Here is a 14,590-nt window from a genome sequence, read left to right as displayed (position 1 = left end):
AACTCTGCAAACTTCAGTCTTCTTTTGATAAACTAAACAGATTGAGCTCTTTAACTCTCTTACTGTACAGCATTTTCTCCAGCCCTGAATAATGTTTTGTGGCTCTTTTCACCGCCCTCCAATTTTTCAACTGTTTTTTTTTAAATGTGGACACTAGAACTGGATGTAGTAATCGAATTTTGGTCTCATCAATGCCACTTACAGAGGTACAATCATCTCCCTCCTTCTACTCCCCCTATTTATACATCGAAGGATCACATTAGCCCTCTTTGCCACAGAATTGCCCTCAGAGCTCAGCTTGGGTTGCTTTTGCACTATGACCCTTAAATCTTTTTCGGAGGCTCTGCTTTCTGTAGGGGGAGCCTGCATTCCATGTCCCTAACTGCATAATTTTGAATGTGGCTGTATCTAGATTGTGCCGTATGACTGTCCTGTCCTCCTCAGTATTTACCACTCCAACAATCTTTGTCACCCACAGGTAGGAGAGGCAATTAAAGGCGGACACAGAGGGGAGGGACACAGGAAGACAAGATTCATCAACTCAATCTTTCATCTGAGACAGTGTTAGATAAAGAATTAGGAGTCCATAGAATAAAATGTCATTCATACCAAATAATGGGTTTTTTTATACAAAATATTAGCTAATACAAATGCTTCCTGCTTTCAGTTATACGACTGTTCCACCATCTGTTCCCTCACATACAGAGTCAGCCAGAGTGGCTAACGCACAACAGTACTGCTCACCCTCACACCAGTCAGTGAAAATTAAGTCAACCAATAGTATAGAACAATTCTTTAAATTAAGGGAAAAAGAGCACCTCCCTCTGTTTGAAATAGAAGAGTTTTAGATGAGAAGCGTTTGTCAACTTGTCCATTATTACTGTGTTGCAAGATGGCCTTGTATCAAGCTCTGGACTCGAGACAAAATAATTTCATTGGAGCTGCTGCAGTCTTCTGGCCCATACGGTGGGTCGATAGTTAATACACCTGCCACACACAGTGTTCTTTGTGACTCGCCTTGTTCTGTTACAGGGATGTGATTGGTCTCCAGCCAAGTCTTCAGGCTGCTCTTCTTCTTCTCTAGTTCTTCGTGGCCATAAACTTTGCTCTCTTCTGGCATGAATAGGTGAGCAAGCTGCTCCTTCATTTCATCATCCCCTTCATTCACTATTTCAACTTTCTGTACAGCGTGACCCAGGATGACTGAGACACATACTTTTCCATTCTCCATGAACTTCACTAGGACAACACTGCCGGGAAAGAGGACATATATTGAATGATAAGTCATTAACTAGAAAAAGACAGTGAGAATTTTAGGCCGTGTTGCTCAAAAATGGGTGTTTAGAATTATGTGAGTAAATACATACCCAGATTTCCAAAATTTGAGAACTCAGGAGTTCTCATTAGAAGTCACTTTAAAAATCATGCCACAATCAGGGAAATTTCAGACACCTGTTTTTGAAAATCTTGGCTCTGTGTGCATGTGTGTGTGTGTGTATATATATATATATATATACACACACACACACACACTCTCTGCATAGCAGAATATTCCATGCAAAACAAAAAAAATTCATACATTGGGCTGGGAAATCAAGTATTCCAGAGAGTCAGGCTGGAAGTGCAAACTTGACACAGGGTTCCTGAGTGCCCAGGAATATTATACCCTAGTCTATTTAACATCTTGCATGTTGAAGGCCAGAACATAGAATTCTACACCTTAATTACCATGCGATAAATTCATCACCATTAAGGTGCTTGCAGAGGAGAGATTCTGCCTTTTATGCTTGTTTATTATATAACAGGTGCCAGAATGCTTTTTGGTGGGGGGAAAAAAAGAATGGGAGAGGAGGGCTGTTTGTTTGAACATTGGAAAATCAGGTTTCATTTCCTCTGGAAGACTCCCTTGGTAACTGGCAGTGCAGGGAGAGGACATCACTGTGGACAGCAAAGATAAAGCCTGAAGCTATGTCTATGTCCAGAGCTCTCCTGGCGACAAAATAAAACCATCCCGAATGAAGGGTGGTAGTAGCTTCGTCAATGGGAGATCAGCTCCCACCAAGAAAACGCTGCCCACACAGGCACATTTCATTGTTAAAACTTCTGTCGTCCGGGGGAATGGTTTTTTTACACCCCTGAGCAACAAAAGTTTTAATGACGAAGTGCAATGTAGACATGGCCTGATTGCAATGGGAAGGAATTTAGGGTGAGAACCACAAAGTGATTGAGGGCACAGCTACACTAGAGAGTTTACAGCGGCACAGATGCAGATGCACCGCTGTAAGCTCTCTAATGTAGCTGCTCTAAGCTGACAGGAGAGAGCTCTCCCATTGGCTTAACTACTACAGCCCCTGCAAGTGGCAGTAGCTGTGTCAGCAGGAGAAGCTCTCTCACTGACATAGCACTGTCCACACTGGTGCTTCTGGCACGGTAACTTATGTTGCTCAGGGAGGTGATTTATTCACCCCCTTGAGCAACATAAGTTATGCTGACATAAGTTGTAGTATAGACATAGCCTGAGCCATTGCAATGCTGAGCATCACAGATATCTTTTAGGTGCCTAGAAAAAGAAATCATGGAAACAATGCTGCAATCCACAAAGCCTGAGTCAGACCTAGGGTCCCTATACAATCAATGGGGAGAGAAAGATGATTCAGAATGGGAGCCACAAAAGCCAACATGATAGGCAGCTCCCCACCTATGCTAGCCAATGGGAGATGCTCACCAGAGAGGCATGTGCTAAGCCCTGTTCCTCTCTCAGGAAGAAGTGCCGAAGGCTTGGTCTACACTTGTCGAGCTAGCTAGTGCCTCTCGGACCCGGAAACCCAATAGGTACTGCCTCTTGGAGGGGGATTACTATACTGACAGAAAAAAAACCATCGATGTGAGACCTGTCTATGCTATGGAGCTACAGCAGCAGCACAGTAGTTGTGCCACTACAGAGCAGACATGACCTAAGTCTCTGCTTAGCATTCCATACATGGGAGCCCGTCTCCTAGTGTCAGGCAGCTTAGGTGCCTGAGCCACTTCCTGCAGGGATGAGTTCAGTGCCTGCCTCGCTCCACGCCAAACAGTCAGAGGAGGAGGAGGAGGAAGTGCTGCTGCTGCTGATCTTGCAACTTTTAGTCCCGGGGTAGAGCACTAACTTGTGATGTGGGAGCGCCAGGTTCAACTCCCCTCTCTTTGCCTGAAGGGGAGAAAGGATTTCAAACAGGGGACTCCCACCTCGCAGGAGAGTGCTCATTGCACTGGGCTATGGGACAGTCTGATGTGGGGCTCCTTCAGGGCAGGTCTACACTTCAAACACTGCATCACGCAGCTGCACTGATGAAGCTGTGCCTCCGTAGCACTTCTATGAAGACGCTCTCCGCTGATGGGAGAGCCCTCTCCCATCAGCATAGTCAATCCACTTCCCCGAGAGGTGGCAGCTCTGTTGATGGGAGAAGCTCTCCTGCTATCATAGCACTGCCTACACCAGGGGCTGGGTCAGTGCAACTACAGTCACTTAAGTGTGGATTTTTCACACCACTGAGTGACAATTATACTGTTATCAGTCTGTAGTGTAGACTAGACCCATGTCTCTCCTGTTGAAGCAGTTCCACTCTAGATAACTAATGACAGAGTGATTGGAGCAGGGGGGTTGGACCCAGCATCTCCCACCTCCCAAGTGGGTGCCCTAAGCACTGGGCTACAGAGTCACACACTCTCTCTCTCTCTCCAGCCCAGCAACTTTCCAGTGTGGAGGAGATGTACATAAATAGTCACTGGGTGACAGAGTGGAAATGACTTTATAGTTCAGAGCTTAAGGCACTCAGTTGAGAGGGGGGAGATGTGGACCCAGTTCCCCTGCTCTGTTATTTACCCAGAGCGGAGCTTCAATGGGAGAGACTGAGGGGACCCCATCAGACTATCCTGTAGTTCAGTGGTTAGAACACTCAAAGGATTTCAGCAGGGGGCTCCCATCTTTGACCTCCTCTGGTAGAGGGGGGAATTGAACTGGGTCTCCCACATCCCAGGTGAGTGCTCTAACCACTGGACTAAAAGTTACACGTGGAGCACTACCGCCATATCCTCCTCCAGCCAGATTGTGAGTTACACCTGACCTGGTAGGCAGGCCTACCAGAGTGGGCCCCCACCCACGACATAAGTGTTTTGCCACCTATCTTTTCCCAGTTTGTGAATAGCTCTGGGTCTTAGGTCAGAGATAGGCATCTGGGCACCTAGAGGGAGGCAACTGTGTACATGCCCAGCGGCAGAAATAAAGATGCCTAGCCAACTTCTAGCCTGAAAACGTAGGCACTGAGTTTAGGTGCCTCTGGGGTTCGGCAGGAGTTTTGAGGAAAGCATTGGAGCCAAAACTGGGATTTAGGCACCTAAACCCCAGATATAGGCACCTAAGTACCTTTGTGCATCTAGGTCTTGCTTGTTAAAAAACAAGTTTTAAACATCTATTCAACTCAAATCTGGGCAACAGCTGTGGGGAAAATCTTTGTAACTGACTCAGGCCCTTGGCCAGTCAGTTAGTGGCTCAGAGTGCTGCCTCCCCAGCTCTGATCTTCTGAAGAGTCCCACAACAAATGCAGTGAAGAAAACATTTAGTCTTAGAAATATCAAGTAAGTTTGTGTGGAGAAGGGAGACAATAATGAAGTTTTTTCCTACATCAGGGGAAAAAGGCAGAAGCTATTTTTCCTCTTTGCCAGCCACCTGTCAGGAGAACTTTGTGTTAGCACTGTCACAATTAATCTATAATCATTACCATTCACTATTATTTGACTATGTTAGTTTCCTGGAAGATGCCCCACTAAAGAAGATGCCTAATTTAGCCTGGCCCAATTAGCCAAATAGCCTGGGCTAGTCTAAATTTCCACAGCCCCTTTCATACCAAACTTCTTTACAAATGATACAGATGTAAGACCACAGCACTGCAGCCGCCTTGAGGGGGAGAACAGTCACCAGTGGGCACAGAAAACACAGCATTGGTGAGTGGAGGGCAGGGCTAAGCAACAGCTCTCTACTCTTTCACAACACATTGTGGGCTCCAATGTCTCAGACAGAGTAGACAGCTTCCATCATTCACTCTCTGAACAAATTCAAAGCTAAATGCACAGAACTCTACTTATCTACACTGAGAAGCAAGGGCTATGCCAGCCCAGCCTCGAGTTCAGCCTGTAGCACCAGGCACACACTGTGTTTCAAACCTCACACACACACACACACACACAATTCCTTCTCAATGCATACTCAGCCTTGCACCCCACACTCTAGTTCAGCATAAAGCAGAGCTAAGATACGGGGAAGAATGTTTGTTCTCATCTGCAAAGCTGCACCAAGATGCAAAGACTCTAATCACTTGTAGTGCTTTATATTTTCAGAGGAACAGAACTCCATTTAGCAGCCTTACAAATCTCTATAAGAGACAATTCTCTGGCACACTGCGGTGGCTGCTTTAGATATGATGGAGCAAGCTCTTACAACTTCTAATACTAAGGTACCCAAGAAGATCATAACAAGACTAAATGAAGGATCTGCTCTGATTAGTCTCCAAGCACAGACTACCCCATTCTTAACTTAACTTATCTCCAAAAACACAACCTAGGAGATGTACATAAGCATCTGTTATTAGGGCTGTCGATTAATCACAGTTAAATCACGCGATTAACTCACAACAAAATTGATCACAATTAATCACAGTTTTAATTGTGATAAACAACAGAATTCCATTTGAAATTTATTAAATATTGTGGATGTTTTTCTACATTTTCATATATTGTATTCTGTGTTGTAACTGAAATCAAAGTGTATATTATTTTTTATTACAAATATTTGCACTGTAAAAATTATAAACAAAAGAAATAGTACTTTTCTATTCACCTCATACATGTATTGTACTGCGATCTCTTTATCATGAAAATGCAATTTACAAATGTAGATTTTTTTTGTGTTACATAACTGCACTCAAAAACAAAACTATGTAAAATTTCAGAGCCTACAAGTCCACTCAGACCTACTTCTTGTTCAGCCAGTTGCAAATACAAACAAGTTTGTTTACACTTACAGGAGATAATGCTACCTGCTTCTTGTTTACAATGTCACCAGAAAATGAAAACAGGTATTTGCATGGCACTTTTGTAGCTGGCATTGCATGGTATTTACGTGACAGATATAAAAGTTTATTAGAGAATATTTAAATAAAGATGATACAAAGAGTTCAAAGCGTCAGTTGTTGGTCATTGGGGGCAACATACAGAGTATAGTGGGAAGCTGGTGTTTGGGGATTGGTTAGCATATAACATATATAGTCCGTAAGGTCCCCAATGTGGGGTGTACGGTGGGTGGGATCAGGAAGCAGTAAGGAAGCAGTGAGGGTACATTGCTCATACAGTGAGTTACACGCAGTCATGGATATAAGTAAATAGGATGGGTAATGGGGACAGGATGACCCTCACCTGGTGCAATCTAGTTCGGTGGGTTTAGGGCTTAGGGGATATGGTTTAGTAGGGGGGTGTTTATAGGCCTCAACCCCCCCATGGGTGCACAGAGCCATGCTGACTCACTCTTGGTATTGGCGGTGGCCGGTGATGTGCTCTGTGTAAATGTCCCTAGACCACCGGATAGTGTCCGAGACCATCAAACGTCTCATGAGTCGTGCATAGTGACGGCCCACCCCACAGGCCCTAAGTACTTGTTCATTACAGGGGTCCCAGGCACCCAGTGCCCCGACAATCAGGGCATCGGTGTAGACCTCGTAGCCCTTTGCCCGCAGGGTGTCCACCAGGGGGGCATATTTTTCGAGTTTACGGGCTCGGGCTTCACGGAAAGCTGGGGTCCTATTCTCAAACGGGATCGTCACATCAACGAGGATGATCTTTTTCCGCTCCTCATCCGTGACGACGATATCTGGGCGCAGCAGGCTGTCGGTGTCGGGGATGGTGTGGTTGACTGCGATCTCACCCAGATGTGGGGCAATGGCCTTCACCAGCCGGTCCTGGACGGCGTTGTGGCGCAGCTGCCAGGCTCTGGCGTGGGGTTTGCAGCTACACAGGATGTGGGGCAGAGTCTCCAGAGCATACCCACACTTCCTGCAGCGCTTGTCTCGGTTCCCGTGGCGGACGGCTCCATTGAGCGGGACGCAGTTCAAGCGGGCGCGGTGTATGAATCGCCAGTCGGCAAAACGGGTGAAACTGCCCGCAGGGAGAAAGTGGTTGCTGGAGTCCCACTTGCTGGTCACCTCAAAGGCCTTGCCCTGGTCGGGTTTTTTCCTCAGGGTGTCCACGTAGAGCGCGCGGACAGCGGCCTTCAGTGATTTCTCCAGCACGCCTCTGGCTCCAGGGCTGACGATGGTGTTGCCCTCTGTCTCGATCCGTGGCACCAGGACTCCCAGCTCCTGTCGTTCCTCACTCCAAACCCAGCGGCAGCCCAGTCGTTTTCCTAGCCGGCGCGTGGCGTTGCGGGCACGGGACCACAGCGAAGCAATGTCGCCCCCATCCCGGCGACATTGTGCTAAAGATTCATATGCCCCTTCATGCTTAAACCACCATTCCAGAGGACATGCTTCCATGCTGATGATGCTCATTAAAAAAAAATGTGTTAATTAAATTTGTGACTGAACTCCTTGAGGGAGAATTGTATGTCCCCTGCTCTGTTTCACCTGCGTTCTGCCATATATTTTATGTTATAGTAGTCTCGGATGATGACCCAGCACATGTTGTTCATTTTAAGAACACTTTCACTGCAGATTTCACAAAATGCAAAGAAGGTACCAATGTGAGATTTCTAAATATAGCTACAGCACTCGACCCAAGGTTTAAGAATCTGAAGTGGCTTCCAAAATCTGAGAGGGACGAGGTGTGGAGCATGCTTTCAGAAGTCTTAAAAGAACAACACTCTGATGCAGAAACTACAGAACCTGAACCACCAAAAGAGAAAATGAACGTTCTACTGGTGGCATCTGACTCAGATGATGAAAATGAACACGTGTCGGTCTGCACTGCTTTGAATTGTCATCGAGGAGAACCCATCATCAGCATGGACGCATGTCCCCTGGAATGATGACTGAAGCATGAAAGGACATATGAATCTTTAGCACATCTGGCACGTAAATATCTTGCGACACTGGCTACAACAGTGCCATGAGAATGCCTGTTCTCACTTTCAGGTGCCACTGTAAACCAGAAGCAGGTAGCATTATCTCCTGCAAATGTAAACTAACTGGATTTGCTGAACAAGAAGTAGGACTGAGTGGACTTGCAGGCTTTAAAATTTGACATTGTTATTTTTTTAATGCAGTTTTTTTGTACATAATTCTACATTTGTAAGTTCAACTTTCATGATAAAAAGATTGCATTACGGTACTTGTACTGGGTGAACTGAAAAATACAATTTCTTTTGTTTGTTTTTTTACAGTGTAAATACTGGTAATCAAAAATATAAAGTGAGCACTGTACACTTTGATTCTGTGTTGTAACTGAAATCAATATATTTGAAAATGTAGAATACATCCAAAAATATTTAATAAATGGTATTCTATTATTGTTTAATTGCACAGTTCATCACAATTTAAAAAACTGTGATTATTTTTTTAAACCCTTTGACAGCCCTAATTATTATTAATGACATTTATTACACTAATGCCCAAGGGCCAACAAGGAATGGAGCCCCATTTTGCTAGGAACCATAAAGACACAGAGTAGTAGACTTTCAATTCCCAACTAAATAATAATGTAAAGCCCTTGTGTTGAATTTATGCATCCTGTCCCTTCTGATACATTCTTTCTTTAGCTAAAAAACTTTGCTTGGATATAAATATCCCCTTGCAGTGTTTTCAGCCTAAAATCACTTGTGCTAGCCCATGAGAACAGAAAATTAACTGATTTATCTACTTCCATTGTCCAAGATGAGTGAAATACAAAAAACAAAGCATATCGTAAAATTTGATTTTTTTTTAATTATCTATAGCCCCAACTGTGATCTGCATTGGTGCAAATCAGTTCACCCTGTGAATTACGATATAGCACTGGGGCTTTAGGTGATACTTAACAGGAAAATAGATTGGTATTTAAGATGTTACACTCCCTTGAATATTTCCCCTTGGCTTTCTCTTGGATGTGATGAAGGCCAAATGCATTCTGTATTTAAAACACAGCACTACACAGAAGCAGTGATGATGTTTTAAGAGTGCTTAAAATGCACAGCAAAATTAGCATGAATGAAGAGCAACCAAGCTCCTGGGTTCCACCTGTTCCCCAAAACTATTAGTCTCTCAAATTAGATGACTATTTGAAATCATATGAACAATCCTTATGACTCCTAGCATCTCCTTCCTCTTGGCTCTGCTAATTAGCACAGATATTGAATTATGGACCAAAGTCCCAGTGTGCCATTTCTGCTCCAAGCAAGTTTGCTTCAGATTCAGTCTTTCCATATCAGATCACCATTCTTTTTGTTATAAGCAAATTACAGCTCTGTACTTACTTTGCAGAAACTGGGTCAACTGTTAAGACCCATCCCTTGTATTCATGTTTCTCAGCAGCTGTGACTTTTACTTCTTTGTTCACATAAGTCTGCCATTCTAAAGGACTTTTCCTCTGCCATTCACTCATATTTCCCACTCATTGAACCTAAAGAGCAATCAGTTTAGTTATTAGCAACAGCAGAGGCCTCTACTCCAACTCTTTGCACCAGCATTGAGTTTGCCTCCTTTTTCTGTTTAATCATCTTAGTCACTTCTTACATCATATTTTAATGAAAAAGTCACGTAAAAACACTTCCATTTCCTCCTTCATCTGTTGTTTTTAAAGGCACACACAGCTTTAAAAAAAAACATTCCTAACGTACAAAAATGTGTACCTTCTATTGTCACATGAGATGACTATGTATCTCCTACTATTGGCCCAAGTAACACTCATCATAGAATATCAGGATGGCCCCCTCAGGGCCTGAACTCACAACCCTGGGTTTAGCAGGCCAATGCTCAAAGCTACTGAGTGATCTCTCCCCCCCTTCACTGTCACTGAGATATATACATACTCTTCCTCAAGCCTTGCCAAAGGACATTGATCAGTAACAGCACCACAGCGGCTTCTGTTTCTCAGTTTGGGGCAGGAAGGCATCTCCTTTTCCCAGGACCCCTCCACAGAGCTTAGTGGAGAGTAGAAGAGGGAGATGAGTGTACAGGACTGAGTCCAGAGAGCCCGGGGAAGCAGGGAGCACTGGGAGTCTCTTCCACTTCCTGTCCACTGTATTTGGGGGGAGGAAAGCACTAGCAGGCAGGGAAAGTCCTTCACTTCCTAGACCCCTGTGCATGGATGATGGAACCTGCAGTTTACCCTCTGCTTTTCTGAACCTGTGCTATATTAGAACACAAGAACATATATATTGGGTCAGACCAAAGATCCACCTAGCCCAGGATCCTGTCTTCCGACAGTGGCCGATGCCAGGTGCCCCAGAGGGAATGAACAGAACAGGGAATCAGCAAGTGATCCATCCCATTGCCCATTCCCAGCTTCTGGCAAACATGGGCTAGGGACACCATCCCTGCCCATCCTGGCTAATAGCCATTGATGGACCTATCCTCCATGAATTTAGATAGCTCTTTTTTGAACCCTGTTGTAGTTCTGGCCTTCATAACCTCCTCTGACAAAGGGTTCCACAGGTTGACTGTGCGTTGTGTGCAGAAATACTTCCTTATGTTTGTTTTAAACCAGCTGCTTATTAATTTCATTTGGTGACCCCTAGTTCTTGTGTTACGAGGAGTACATAACACTTCGTTATTTGCTTTCTCCACACCAATCATACCTCCTGTTAGTTGTCTCTTTTCCAAGCTGAAAAGTCTTATTAATCTCTCCTCATATGACAGCCATTCCATACCCCTAATAATTTTTGTTGCCCTTTTCTGAACCTTTTCCAATATATCTTTTTTGAGATGGGCAACCACTTCTGCACATAGCAGTCAAGGTGTGGGCATACCACGGATTTATACAGAGGCAATATTTTCTGTCTTATCTATCCCTTTCTTAATGATGCTCATGATCCTGCATGTAGAGCTCAGAGCCCCACTCAGAGTTTGTGTTTGATGCTGTACAGAGGAAGATTGTCCCTGCCTTACAATCTACGGTTACAATCTAAGGCCCTCAGTCTTGCAAAGACACTTGTTTTTAACTTGAGGCAGATGCTATATTCAATAGGACTATTCAGGTGTGCAAAACTAAGCCACTGTGGATCAGTTCACAGGATCCCAGCCTATTAGTGTCTCTGCAATACACTGCACCTTCTGCTAGTTGGAAAGTGCCCTTGCTATTCTGCTCTGTCCATGCACTCAGTCTCACTTAAACCAAGCTTGTTTCCATGAGCCTATTCGCCACCACAGGCCAATAAAAAAGCAGACAGACCCCTGCTCAAATCTTTATTGCCACTGAATTGCACTTCCTGCAGTAGGTAGCCAACATAATCTAGGTCAGCGTACTCTGCAGCACTAAAACCCCCTGGAAACCAGCCAGACAGCCACGCTTTTGTTTTACTTACATGCAACAGTGCTGAAGCGAACAGCTGGCTCACCCTCACAAGCAGCGATACACCCCCGAGCCCGGAAAAGCATGGCCCAACGTGCACCCCAGCACGCTTTGCTCACAGACCTCATTTCCTGCCCCCAGAAGCCCCTGTTCTGTAGTTTCCTGATTGCTATCGGTGCTGCGTAGTTGGACTAGCTCACGTGCTTCCGTTAGCTCATATGCAATTGACAATTTAATAAATTACAGGGATTTGTACCAAAATAGTAATGTGCTCAGCATCCGCCTCCCTAGAAAACTCCACGCATTCCAGCCCCCTGGGGATTTTTCAACTGCAAATTTCGGTTTCAATAGCTTGGAAGCAACGTTTGACTACAAAACCTTATCTCACAAACACATGCATGTATTTGGGATGTTTTACAACATGGATTGGATGCATATTACCAATAAACAGGGGGACTGTATGAAATATATTTAAATCATTATGCTGTTTATTTCCAATTTCCATGAGATTTAAAGAAAACAATATGTTTAGGTGCCCCTGCTTACGGCCCCCTGCACACTCGACACTCCCGTTTTGGTATTGTTAGCACTGTCACTTCCCACGCAAGGTCCTGCAAACATGCACATGGTTAACTTTACTGCCACGAGTAATCCCGTAGAGCTACTCACAGGAGAAAAATTAGGCATGTGCATAAGTGTCTGCAGGATCTGGGCCTAAATGTGGTCCCACATTACAGTGGGGCGGAATAGTTTGGGATGAGACTAGCTCACTGTTTAACAGTTACTTTTTCCTGAATGCTCTAAAATCCGCATGCTGAGTCAGACTGCCTTGGTAAGTACCTACCAAGGCAAATCTGAAGTAATTTGAGCAAGGGTTCCCAAGATACTGCCCCCTCTCCCCATTAAGAAGAATCACATCATCAACATGTTATAGAGACAAGGCAGGTGAGGTAACATCTCTTATTGGACCAACTTCTGTTGGTGAGAGACACAAGCTCAAACTATGGCACTGATCTCCCATAAACTGGTATCATCAGTTTGGGACTGATCTTAGCACCAGTGTCTAGCATCAACAGCCCACTGGGGAATCAATATTTTAAAAGCATGAAGCAGAACAGAGATCAGTTGCAAGCCAGAGCATTTGCAGGCAGCATAATGCCAGAAGAATTGGGTGGCTTTAGCCACTGAAGCAGTAGCCACATACTGGGAGTTCAAGTCCTATCCTCGGCAGCACTTTGGGAATGTGTGTTGTGGTGGGGCAGGGAAGCCTGCACTGTAGCAGCTTGTGCTGCAGCTGTTCTGGCGATAAGTGGAGACTTCAGATTCAGGGTGGCCAGGAGCATTAAATATACACAATATTGGTTTTTAAGGAAAAGCTCTTTGAGAAAGTGAGTTGTACACACTCATTACTCACTGTCTGCATTTTGCAGTCTTTCTGGAAGTTTTGCCCTGAGAGCAGTGTTTCTAGTTTAACAGCTGATGTTTCAAAGTGGTTAACCATCCTTATGCTCACTTTTAACTTTAGGACTATTGGCAAGGAAAATAGCCTTAACTAATTAAAAGGATGACAACAGAAAGGAGTAGGTTTGGGATAAATGAGCATACCTCCTGCTCATCACCTACTTCCTAAACCAGGGATCAGCAACCTTTCAGAAGTGATGTGCCGAGTCTTCATTTATTCACACTAATTTAAGGTTTCCCGTGCCAGTAATACATTTTAACATTTTTAGAAGGTCTCTTTTTATAAGTCTACGAGAATAACAGTTTAGTTATATATATGTAAAGTAAATAAGGTTTCTAAAATGCTTAAGAAGCTTCGTTTCAAATTAAATTAAAATGCAGAGCCCCCCAGACCGGTGACCAGGACCCAGGAAGTGTGAGTGCCACTGAAAATCAGCTCGACTGCCGCCTTTGGCCATATGTCGATTTAGATGTTGGCATAGAAAGTACGCTTACTAAGTTTGCAGATGATACCAAACTGGGAGGGATTGCAACTGCTTTGGAGGACAGGGTCAAATTTCAAAATGATCTGGACAAATTGGAGAAATGGTCTGAGGTAAACAGGATGAAGTTCAATAAAGATAAATGCAAAGAGCTCCACTTAGGAAGGAACAATCAGTTTCACACATACAGAATGGGAAGAGACTGTCTAGGAAGGAGTATGGCAGAAAGAGATCTAGGGGTCAGAGTGGGCCACAAGCTTAATATGAGTCAACAGTATGATACTGTTGCAAAAAAAGCAAACGTGATTCTGGGATGCATTAACAGGTGTGTTGTAAACAAGACACGAGAAGTCATTCTTCCGCTCTACTCTGCGCTGGTTTGGCCTCAACTGGAGTATTGTGTCCAGTTCTGGGCACCGCATTTCAAGAAAGATGTGGAGAAATTGGAGAGGGTCCAGAGAAGAGCAACGAGAATGATTAAAGGTCTTGAGAACATGACCTATGAAGGAAGGCTGAAGGAATTGGGTTTGTTTAGTTTGGAAAAGAGAAGACTGAGAGGGGACCTGATAGCAGTTTTCAGGTATCTAAAAGGGTGTCATCAGGAGGAGGGAGAAAACTTGTTCACCTTAGCCTCCAATGATAGAACAAGAAGCAATGGGCTTAAACTGCAGCCAGGGAGATTTAGGTTGGACATTAGGAAAAAGTTCCTAACTGTCAGGGTAGTTAAACACTGGAATAGATTGCCTAGGGAAGTTGTGGAATCTCCATCTCTGGAGATATTTAAGAGTAGGTTAGATAAATATCTATCAGGGATGGTCTAGACAGTATTTGGTCCTGCCATGAGGGCAGGGGACTGGACTCGATGACCTCTCGAGGTCCCTTCCAGTCCTAGAGTCTATGAGTCTATAGGTGCCATAGGTAGGGGATCGAGGGGGATCGAAGAAAAACACGTGGTTACAACTCTTGGCCTAGTCTACACTAGGAAGGTAGGTCACTGTCACTGTGTCGCTCTGGGGCGGTGAAGAACCCCACATCCATAGCAGTGCCCTTCAGCCGACCTACCCCCGGTGGTGTAACCCTCACTAGGCTGAGGGGAGATTATCACGGCCAAGTAACGTTAAACAAGTCACACTAAATGT

The 14,590-nt window shown here is 44.5% G+C and overlaps 1 protein-coding gene across 1 annotated transcript; it reads right to left on the bottom strand.

The window, feature by feature from the left end:
* Window positions 1–233: 233 nt before the first annotated feature.
* GEMIN6 (gem nuclear organelle associated protein 6) lies at window positions 234–11,713 on the bottom strand. The gene is made up of 4 exons (XM_030558289.1): window positions 11,522–11,713; window positions 9,473–9,618; window positions 834–1,250; window positions 234–576 (listed from the first exon to the last, which is right to left on the bottom strand). Exons 2-3 carry the CDS (start codon window positions 9,598–9,600, stop codon window positions 878–880), a joined length of 501 nt encoding a protein of 166 aa, XP_030414149.1. The 5' UTR covers window positions 9,601–9,618; window positions 11,522–11,713; the 3' UTR covers window positions 234–576; window positions 834–877.
* Between the last annotated feature and the right edge of the window lie 2,877 nt (window positions 11,714–14,590).

This window comes from Gopherus evgoodei, chromosome 3 (genome assembly GCF_007399415.2).
Source record: "Gopherus evgoodei ecotype Sinaloan lineage chromosome 3, rGopEvg1_v1.p, whole genome shotgun sequence".
Classification (NCBI taxonomy): domain Eukaryota; kingdom Metazoa; phylum Chordata; order Testudines; family Testudinidae; genus Gopherus; species Gopherus evgoodei.
This window is presented reverse-complemented; position numbering and strand designations above follow the sequence as displayed.